The sequence below is a fragment of the Bidens hawaiensis genome, unplaced genomic scaffold (genome assembly GCF_021521415.1).
Source record: "Bidens hawaiensis isolate Kalapana, Puna unplaced genomic scaffold, B.hawaiensis_p1.1 tig00005637_1, whole genome shotgun sequence".
NCBI lineage: Eukaryota > Viridiplantae > Streptophyta > Magnoliopsida > Asterales > Asteraceae > Bidens > Bidens hawaiensis.
The window spans coordinates 473,988-484,206 of NW_027491366.1; the positions used below are offsets into that span (position 1 = coordinate 473,988).

The 10,219-nt window shown below is 37.4% G+C and overlaps 3 protein-coding genes across 4 annotated transcripts; 1 reads left to right on the plus strand and 2 right to left on the minus strand.

The window, feature by feature from the left end:
• The first annotated feature begins 2,366 nt into the window (after positions 1-2,366).
• LOC143630326 (epoxide hydrolase 1-like) lies at positions 2,367-4,233 on the plus strand. The gene is made up of 3 exons (XM_077099380.1): positions 2,367-2,866; positions 3,519-3,757; positions 3,842-4,233. Exons 1-3 carry the CDS (start codon positions 2,402-2,404, stop codon positions 4,086-4,088), a joined length of 951 nt encoding a protein of 316 aa, XP_076955495.1. The 5' UTR covers positions 2,367-2,401; the 3' UTR covers positions 4,089-4,233.
• A 79-nt stretch (positions 4,234-4,312) lies between these two features.
• On the minus strand, positions 4,313-7,056 carry LOC143630325 (uncharacterized). 2 transcript variants are annotated; one of them, XM_077099379.1, is made up of 15 exons: positions 6,831-7,056; positions 6,675-6,728; positions 6,507-6,581; positions 6,323-6,388; positions 6,179-6,221; positions 6,012-6,057; positions 5,844-5,937; positions 5,688-5,740; positions 5,517-5,601; positions 5,331-5,433; positions 5,151-5,243; positions 4,997-5,063; positions 4,856-4,922; positions 4,720-4,773; positions 4,314-4,635 (listed from the first exon to the last, which is right to left on the minus strand). In XM_077099379.1, the coding sequence occupies exons 1-15, from the start codon at positions 6,873-6,875 to the stop codon at positions 4,501-4,503; spliced, it is 1,080 nt and encodes a 359-aa protein (XP_076955494.1). In that variant the 5' UTR covers positions 6,876-7,056; the 3' UTR covers positions 4,314-4,500. The 2 variants fall into 2 exon arrangements, with proteins under 2 accessions (XP_076955493.1, XP_076955494.1); XM_077099378.1 differs by having other exon boundaries at positions 4,313-4,773.
• Positions 7,057-8,289: 1,233 nt separating this feature from the next.
• Positions 8,290-9,950, minus strand: LOC143630274 (uncharacterized). The gene is made up of 2 exons (XM_077099334.1): positions 9,495-9,950; positions 8,290-8,696 (listed from the first exon to the last, which is right to left on the minus strand). Exons 1-2 carry the CDS (start codon positions 9,735-9,737, stop codon positions 8,484-8,486), a joined length of 456 nt encoding a protein of 151 aa, XP_076955449.1. The 5' UTR covers positions 9,738-9,950; the 3' UTR covers positions 8,290-8,483.
• Positions 9,951-10,219: the final 269 nt, after the last annotated feature.

Consider the following 10,219-nt stretch of genomic DNA (forward strand, 5'->3'; position numbering starts at 1 on the left):
CCACTCGCAGGTCTTGGCCAACACGAGCGCGACACGTGTCCCTGACAGCTTGTGAGGGGACACGAAAGGCAACTGTAGCACCTCGAGCACACGAAAAGTCTGACACGTCTCCATCACTGACCCACGTCAGCAACCGTCACGTACATGGACGATTCGTTTCAACCAAATGGATAGAACTTCGCGCAATGATGGAAACAACCAAGAAAACGACAAAACCCCTTTTAAAACACCTAATCAGTAAGTCTAATATCTATCTTACCGCGCTCGCGCGAGATAAGACACACATTAGACTGGGGGGGCTTGAAGAGGTATGTACCCGCCTCAACACCGAGCAAGGTGGGTCAACCCACAAGATAAACACATTATGAAGGCACAAAGCCAAAACCTATGCGCATGGCGCATACAAAACATGCTCAGGCATCATCTGCCCAGGCACACATATGCTCCTGCATCACATATGCGCGCGGCGCACTAGCGCGCGGCGCATATCACATGCTCGTGCATATCACATCTGCGCATGAAATATCTGCGCGTGAGAATAAAGAGAAGACCTCGCGCATCCTCAGGATGGGCGCATACCACACATGCACATAATCGACCTCGTCCTTATCCAAATCAGGATTAGGGCAACCTTGATTGTGCACGTCAGACAACCTTCCAGAAGGCATCTTTTTAAGGAATAAGGATATGCTGATGTTGACAGCTGCTAAATGAAAGTTGGACAGCTCAGCATGACTCATGGGTTACCACGTGATCATAACCAATGAAAGAGCTCCAGGTGTCTCCTGGGACACGTGGCGCAAATCGATTGGAGGAGGCCAACAAAACCCTAATTTGGTCTCAGCTCAATCAGTGGAAACCCTAGCACTATAAATACATCATAACGTACACAGTTACAAGACACACATTGATTCACATTGAAGCATATTCAATTACATTCACTGACAGGCATCCCTAGTCAGTTACTTTCTCATACACAGAGAGAATCAGAATAATCATACAGAGTAACAGACAGTATTCAGCTATTAAGCAATACTCTTCCAATTCCCTCACTCTCAGATTATCATCTTCTCCTACACATACTTATTCTCACGCCGGAGGGTTACCCCAAAGAGGACCCCTCTGTCCCTTTCTGAGGGGTAAGTAACGGCGCTGTTCATTTTGTAGGTGGAAGAACATTGATCCAGAAGAACCATCGGTGAAATAGTATAATCACACCCGAGGAAAGTAGATCTGCTACCAGTGAGTAGATCCACGTTTCTTCAGAAAGCATTATGAATTATTATTATTTTTTTTTGATGTTCGGAGACATTTTGAACTGGTTATATGGTCATCTGGTTATCTCTATTTCATTAGCAGGAAGAAGCAATAAATGTTTTTTCATCTTATTAAATGTGATTTGGGCTTTTAGCCCCTCAAGGTCTATAACCCCTCTAATTTATTATACACACTATTTCATATTAATAAATTATTAGATTGTTTTGAAAGTTCTTGTTTTACATTTCTTTTTATAAATTGATAAATTGAGTTTAAGTTATCTTTTGGTTTTTACTAGAATATATATAATTAATAATACTTTTTACTATCTACATTTAATGCATTAAATATATTTGACTTTTTCTAGTTCTTTTTTTTATCTTTTTAACAAAACATATAATTAAGGAATTTTTTTTAATTAGCTAGAGACATATTGATAGGGATATTACAGTAAAAACGATTCAAGCAAAGCCCTTGTTAAAAATGCTAAGATTATTAGACAACGATACGTGAATCTAGAGGTTTGAGTTATAGTATAAAAAATGTTTGTTTTGTAACCTTCTGATTGAAATGTTTTGGTTCCACGACTAACATTAACTACTTTGATTGTTTAATGTTCACTATTTTGTTAAGTTTTTATAATTACTTTAACAGTAAATAACTAATATAGATTATCAAGAATTGATCGAGAGTTTTGCTTCAAAAATTGTTAGGAGAGCGTCACGTCTCGTTTAGGTATTTAAATTAGATTATTTTGCTACAATATTTATGTTTTGTTTATCGAAATCACAATTATCATCGTATCATTTAATTTTTATATATGAGTTATCAAATTTGTATTTTACTTAAAGGCCCGAATTTATACTTACTTTCGGCCCAAAATTTTTAATCGATTCTCAGAAACAGGCATGGAGGAATCCTTTGAAGATTAATCTCAAAAAAATCTTAAAAAGTAAATCATAAAACATTTTGGAAAGCATTAATATAATTCGCTAGCAACGTATGCATGGATGTAGTTACGTGTCTCACACACACAACTCTTATCACTTCTACACATTCACCTCTATCCAATATCTCCCTATATATTCACTCCTCATTTATACGATATCTGTTGCATATGTACGTGTGTTAATTTAATCAACTGATGGATAGCATCGAACATAGGACAGTGAGAGTTAATGGGATAAACATGCATGTCGCCGAGAAGGGCACCGGCCCTGTTGTCCTGTTCCTCCACGGCTTCCCAGAGCTCTGGTACACATGGCGTCACCAGATTCAAGCCGTGGCGGAACAGGGCTACCATGCGGTGGCACCAGACCTACGTGGTTATGGTGACACCGACTCACCCCCTTCTGCCACCAACTACACCTGCTTTCACCTGGTGGGAGACGTCGTGGCACTCATAGACTCCCTGGGCGAGGAACAGGTGTATCTGGTGGCAACGGATTGGGGGGCGATGGTAGGGTGGTACTTGTGCCTGTTTAGGCCGGATAAAGTGAAGGCGTATGTGTGCATGTCGGTGGCTTATAGCCCAAGGCAAACATGGAAGAAGCCGGTTGAGGCCTTGGAAAGTGTCTTTGGGGATGACTTTTATATTTGCAGATTCCAGGCTAATTTCTATACATCTCATCTTAAATTTCGAATCAAAAATTTAGTTGTGTTTAGAATGCAAAGTACTTGAAATCAGTTTGCTGAAAGCTCGAATCGAGTCAGGTGGCCTTAAACGAGCAAGAGACTGAACTAAAAAGCAAACTGGCTTTGCTTAAAAACCAACATATTAAACCGAGCCTAAAAGCAAACTTGTGAAATTAGCCCAAGTCTAAAAGTAAATTTGCTTAAATTAAGCCTCATAGAGGTCCAAGCCTTAAAAACAAACTTGTCTAATAAACGAATCAGAGCTCAAGCTTCACTTGTAAAGCTTATGAGCTTAAACAAGCATGCTATTTGTGCAATATTTATTTAATATATAAAACATATAATTTATTGTTAATATAAAAATATAAAAATATTAAATAAAATAGATATATATTATTTTACATATAAAAAGTATATTTACAAACGTAGATAAAATTAACTAATGCATTATTTAATAAAATAAATAATAGTCGAGTAAAATCACGAGTCAAGTTCGAATTTGAAAAACTACTCACGAGCTTAAGCTCGATAAGATTTTTAAGACAACATGATAAAGTCAAAACGTTGATATAAAGTTAATAATGATGTTATCTTGGTCATGAGTTTGGAATAAAACCATTTCGCAGGAACCCGGAGTAATGGAAGCCGAGATAAAGAGCTACGGAACAGAACATGTGCTTTTAAGCATCTATTACGAAACAAGACCCGGGCCTATTCGTCTTCCCAAGTCCGAACCCTTTGGTTCCAAAAACACCCCTTCTCCATTGCCACATTGGTTGTCCGAGGAAGACCTTAATTACAATGTTCAAAAATTCCGACAAAAAGGATTCACAGGACCATTGAACTATTACCGAGCCCTAGATCTGTACGTACCTTTAAACACCACCTTACCAACAATATGTTACATGTTATTTAGACCATAACATTATATGAATATTGTTGAATACAGGAACTGGGAGCTTACAGCTGCGTGGGCAGGGGTACAAATACGAGTGCCCGTGATATATGTGGTAGGGGAAAAAGATCCTGTGTACACTACCCCAGGGGCGAAGACGTATGTGCATGGTAGCGGGTTCAAGACGGACGTGCCATTGCTTCGACAAGTTGTTCTGCTGGAAGATACCGGTCATTTCCTCAACCAAGAGAAACCTCAGAAGATCAACGACATAATTCTTGATTTCATCAAGAACTTTTGATCACGTACTATCTTAGTTGTAATAATGGTTGTTATATAAGTGATGTGTATTAGGGTGTTTACAGGTTGTATTAATGAATTCGACTCTGAATGAACTATGTTAAATGTAAAATTGATCTCCATTACATAATGAACTCAGATGTTACTATAATCTAAAGAAATTAAAACTTAACAGGTCACTGTTTGAACATCCATTTTACACAAATATATGAACTGTAAAAATATGAATACAATGAGATGTCAAAATATACCACATAGTTGCTTCTTCTACAACACAACATATCAAGTGTTCTCCTTTCCAAAAATGAAGCAGATGGACACAGGAATATAAAGAAGACTGTCATACCGGAAACTACTCATGTGAAAAACACTTCAGTAGAAGTCATGAAATGATGACAATGGCAAAAGGTTAATTAGGTCCCATATCTTCTCTCACTTGTTCTTGAAGACCCTGCCTCCGAATCTGGGTCTCGAGTCCATGAAGCTTGGCTTGCATACGCACCATTAAAGTCCTCCGCCCGCATGTAACCACCAGCACTACCACTCACCTGCACAATGTTTGTATCAAAATCAATGAAACTTACAGTATATAGACTATATGTATGTATACAAGTATGAAAATGTTCGCTTACAGTCTCCAAACATGCAGATAAAATAGTCATTCCCGGCAGTGCATCAATTCCATGCTGATTTTAACAAAAACAATCATTAGAAAATAAACATATGTTAAGAAAACAATTTTATAAAAGAAGAAATAGCATAGCCTACCTGTCTTTGTACTTGAGTCTTGTAAATAAAGCCACCACAGCAAAACAATGTTGAAACCACAAAGAATCTGCCATTTTATAAAATGTGTGACTGATCGAAAATATAAGAATTGTCTAAAGAAAAATAACTAAATTTACTTACATGCAAGAAAAGATTCCAAACAGCGCCCATCCTTTAGTAGACGTTCCTGCTTCATTCTGTTTAGATTCTGCATTATTAAAATAAATCGTTCTTCGGATTAATTAAATCGTCAAAGGTATATTTGCATCGAGGAACACAAGAAACCGAACATTACCGCACATTTTTGTGAGACTAAACTGGATGGGATCATAACCCTCCACTGGTATAGTTAGCTGAACCTCATACGGGTCATCACGTGTTGTTTCACCTGAAATATGCAGAATGATTTTAAGAAACAGAATGTAGAATATGTAGACAGTAAAATATACTAATATAGCAATAGATGATCGTGTACATCTCCAATCAATATTCAACAATGTTGGAGACAAAGTTGTAGGCGGATCCCCTGTTGCTCCCGAGCCAGACAAAGTAACCTCCAAACCGTTCTTTGGAGAAACCTAGCAAATGTACCAAAAAGAAACTAATTTAAAATTGAATCAAATCAATATAAATCAAAATTAGTGTATGTACACGCATATACCGTATAGGTTGGTTTTTGTACTAATTGAGAAAGCGAAGCAACCGCAGTCATATAGAGAGAAACACGATTCTGGTCCGTATTAAAGCTGCAATAAACAAAGGCAAGAATTTTTTAGAAAAAAACATGGAAATTAATGGTTTTAATAATAATTATGACCCCTAGGGCCAAGACCTGTGGTCCTTGTAAGCCTTTTCATAACCATAATGTGTCATGCCATTGTATACCTACGAGGTGTTAGCAGTATGTTAATGATAAATAATATTTATATAATGTAATTTCCAACTAATGATAAAGAAAGGAAATATTATGTAAAATATAAAATCTTACAATTTCCCATGACCGTGGATGAAAACCCACTGTGAATCCTTCAAACACTCGTGGACCCGGTTTCTCACACGGAATTGCAAGTTCAACAATAACTCTGCACTCAAAGATAGAAAATAAGTATAACCTAAATCATGAAAAACAAGAATTTTTTTTGCTAGAAAAAAAAACCTGCAATCTGACTCAAATGTGACATTGCATACGCATCCAAGTCCAGCTGAATAAGGGAAAATGCAATAGTAATCAGTATGGGCCCCATAAACATTTCTAAAGCATTACAAGTCGTTTTAAACTCAGACACAAAAAAACTAAAATAAATCCAAAAAAAACTCACATACTTTTGCACCGTGCATTTGGGCAATCACCACATATGATGTTCAACTGGATTCAAACAAGAATAAGTAGTCAAAACCAACACAAACTATAGTTATGATTTAAAGGCTAATAAGATTATATGTTCATTTCTACAGCATGCTTATTACCTGAGCCGTGCGTCCCCTTTTGTCATGACTTATTTCACATTTTTGAAGATCACCGTTGTAAAATTTCTGATGCATAAACAAATTAAATCCAAAGATACACACACAGATTCTATACATATACACATATATAGGAGAACGTTAATTTCAGAACCACAAATATACGAATTCGCAAACTTTCACTTACTTGAACAAAATTATAACGTTCTGAACCGGCAACAAAATAGTTGGAGCCCTCAAATCTGCCAAAACCTACATATCCCTGCAGTAGTATATAGACAGTTGCCAAAGATTCAAAGTTCGACCTTTTGCTGTCAAACTTAAGGAAATAATCAGATAAAGTATTACAGCGTACCGCTTGGGATCTAATTTCCACATCTTTACAGAACCGAATTGCACAGTCGGTACTCTAAACAAAAAGAAACCAATATCAACATGAAACAAATAATCTCAGATTATAACAATATAACTAATAACAAACAGAAAGACTTATGAATATACAAGGCATTACCACTCCTTCATACTCGAACGGATATCCGGTCCAGTTACTCTGCATAATAATATCTTAAAGAAAACAAAATTTAACTCCAAAAACATTGAATAAAAGTGTAATTAGTTTAAATACATAAAAAGTAGGATACAAAATCATAAATGTGACTGGAATTGTCAAGAACATAGCATTTGGTAGAGGGTACAGTCACTGAATCCACACTGCATATTTGATAAAGCAAGGCTGAAAATATAAAAATTAATTATTAACTAATTAATAGATGTTGCAAAATGAAAAAGAAACAAAACCCTTAATTACTACTAATAACTTGCCTGTAAATATGGTGAGGTAAAAACCGATCATGTGCTTCATGCTAAAAATAGGAATTGTAAAGAGTGTAAGAAATAACAATTAGAGATTTAAGTTTGGTTGATAGATCAAGGTGGGATGATAAGAATAGCCGGCAGCAATTGTCACAATGACATTGAAAAGATCGATAACCACAGTGATGAATTGATGACGGTTGTTGTACAAGTACTTGAAGTTACCAATGCGGTTGTATTATTCATTTTGGGGGAAATGCCCATATGATATTATGAGATATTTAGGGTTCGGAAGGTGGGTCGTGTTTAAAACCGGGCCCAGGTTGGTTAGCCCATGGACTCAAAACAGGTTTGGAAGTAACTGGATCGGGTTTAAAACCGGTTTGGAGGTAAGAAGGCGTAACCCAATCAAACCGGTTTGGATCAGGACTAAAAAACGGGTCTTTTTTACATGTTTTTTAAATCGGGTCGGGTCCCAACCTGCTTGAGGGAATCAGATTATGAATTGGTCATAAGTCAACAAACACTTTTGAAATTGAATAAGAAATCTCAAACACTCTCTAAGAGTGAACGTATTAGGCGACACGTAGATAAGGGGCTACAACCCTCCCCCCTCCCTTGACGATAAGTTTGAGAAGGGGGTGGGGGTATAAATTTGTCGCCGGTTGGAGTTAAAAAAAATTATTACTTTATTCATTGGTGGGGGGGGGGGGGGGGGGGGTTGCTCAAACACCACCACACCCTAAAATGAAAATAACACATCTACTGACGTGTCGAAAATCCTTCCATTATGTAACCTTCCGCCACACATAATTTAAATAGTGGGAAAGAGTTGGCCTAGTCTATTGGGTTCCAGTCTCTTTCGAACCAAAGGATTATTAATTAAATTTGAGGGATGTCAATCGTACTAATAAAATCATAAAACTAAATTTCATTGATGTTGGTATTGTCATGGTCTAAAATTAAAATACACATTATGTTGTCCTACTATTAGTACACATCTTCATAAATTATTATGTTGTCCTACTATTAGTACGTACCCGATCTCTTTTATCACTAGACCTACCAGAAGTCAAGTTTAATGCGTTATCTAGTTTAGTTTAAACACTACGAAAACAGTATCAAATGATACAACACCATATATAGATATGTGTATAACAATTCACTTCATTGTATATATTAACACAAACCACAACCAAACATATGAAAGTACATCAACAAACCCTGCTTTGCCGTATCACACACCCAAGTACAAAGCATATTATTATAGCATCATGCATGCATGTATATATACATGATACATGATAAATACATATATATATATTCAACATCACACATGCATGGAAGATCACTAATGACTCCCGGGTAACTTCTCCTTTATCTTGTCCATCAGTCCTTTCTTCTCATGTCCTTCCTCTCCTACATGTCCATATCCACCACCGCCTACGGTGGCGGTGTCTGAAGTCTTATGCTCATTGCCGTGATCACCGCCAGGTAGCTTCTCCTTGATCTTCTCCGCCACGCCTTTCTTCTTCCTTCTGCCTCCCTCTCCATCAGACTCCGACTACACAAAAAATATTCACAAGTTCACAATAGTTAGATGTTAAGTATGACTTGAAATTGGCTTTATAATATAGCTACACCATGTCCATTAATTTGATTTTGTATCATAAAACTCCGTTTTGAAAAATAAAATCAAATTTTAAAAATTATTGGTCACAGTGACTGTTTGAACAACGCCCTGCTTGCGGTGCGCGCATATAATGTATATATGTGTGAACCCTCGGGTGGGCAAAAGTAAAATTGCACTAATTTTAACGTTATTTTACTAATCTCGTGAAAATAACGTTAAAAGTGACGGAAGGTTAATCAGGCATCATGTGGTGGCGTTGATAGCCGAAAGACAAGGGCACATGCACCGATCAGCCGGTGTCCCGATGATTGAGTGCTATGTGCCTTATGTCCAAGGCTTGATGCAAAACTACTATCGAGCCGGGGGTCTCACCGGAAGCAGCCTCTCTATCCCTATGGGATAGAGGTAAGGCTGTCTACATCTTACCCTCCTCAGACCCTACCATAGCATTGCTATTGGTGGGATATACTGAGTACGATGATGATGATGAGTGACTGTTTGAACAATTAATATCTGACCATACGAAATTAAACTTAATTTGAAATTTATTGATCAGAACTGTCATTTGGTCAATATCGGACAAGTGTTACGAGCATGAACAGTCAAATTTTAAACTTTTTTTTGTCAAAGTGACCATCCAAGCTCTACTTGGATGCGTGTTTGAAATAGTGTGAAATTATATGTCAGACGGTGTGCATAGCTGGTTTCTTATTAATTTACTTGACTTACAGAGCTAGAACTGCCACTCCCAGAACGGTGGAGGATCCCTCCGGTGCGACCGTGTTTCCCTTCTTCATAACCATGACCACCTCCAGTTCCGATGGTGGCTCCGGTGCCTCCGATGCCATGACCAGCGGTGGTGGAGTGGATGTTGGTTCCCGTAGCTCCTATTTCATGGCCAGTGGTGGTGGAATGAAGTTGGTTGTGGTTGCCCTCTTCCTTCCTGTATTGTTCGCCTCCGTATTGAGCCATTAAAGAAACTTGTTAAGTGATATGAAGATACAAAGTATACAACCGAAATATAACTGTTTTAACTTATGAGGAAATAAGTTGATGAGAAATAAGATGGGAGTAACGGGGGTTTATATAAGGAGAAAATGGCTAATGAAACGATGGTACGTGGAGGATTGAAGATGCATGGCATGGAAACAACCGTACACGTGCACAAGGAGCTAGGTCGACATAAAGCAATGTCGGCTGAGAATAATAATGTGGAGTTGGTTAAGTTGATAAGGTTTTGGATTTTATGAAAACTACGTACATAAAATCAATTTGTGTTCATTTAGAGGCCACACGACTCATGAAGTCATGAGTACCTGTCTCTTATTTACTTTTTAAATTACTTAAAATAAATGTAATTACCTTTAGAAGTTTATGAACTTTTAACAATTGGACGGCAGGGATCTTATCTTACATTCGTACCTAACAATGATCATGGATGCTTCCAATTCCTT

Bases quoted from the DNA above. Each gene is read 5' to 3' on its own strand.
- LOC143630325 (XM_077099378.1), bottom strand. From the start codon at position 6,875: ATGCAGAGTAACTGGACCGGATATCCGTTCGAGTATGAAGGAGTG. The intron at 5,434-5,516 runs GTATATGCGTGT...TACATTTGCTAG, and splicing joins TACAAAAACCAACCTATACG to GTTTCTCCAAAGAACGGTTT. The intron at 4,774-4,855 runs GTAGGCTATGCT...TGTTAAAATCAG, and splicing joins AGACTCAAGTACAAAGACAG to CATGGAATTGATGCACTGCC.
- LOC143630326 (XM_077099380.1), top strand. From the start codon at position 2,402: ATGGATAGCATCGAACATAGGACAGTGAGAGTTAATGGGATAAACATG. The intron at 2,867-3,518 runs GCTAATTTCTAT...ACCATTTCGCAG, and splicing joins TTTATATTTGCAGATTCCAG to GAACCCGGAGTAATGGAAGC. The intron at 3,758-3,841 runs GTACGTACCTTT...TGTTGAATACAG, and splicing joins TATTACCGAGCCCTAGATCT to GAACTGGGAGCTTACAGCTG.
- LOC143630274 (XM_077099334.1), bottom strand. From the start codon at position 9,737: ATGGCTCAATACGGAGGCGAACAATACAGGAAGGAAGAGGGCAACCAC. The intron at 8,697-9,494 runs GTAAGTCAAGTA...TTTTTTGTGTAG, and splicing joins GGAGTGGCAGTTCTAGCTCT to TCGGAGTCTGATGGAGAGGG.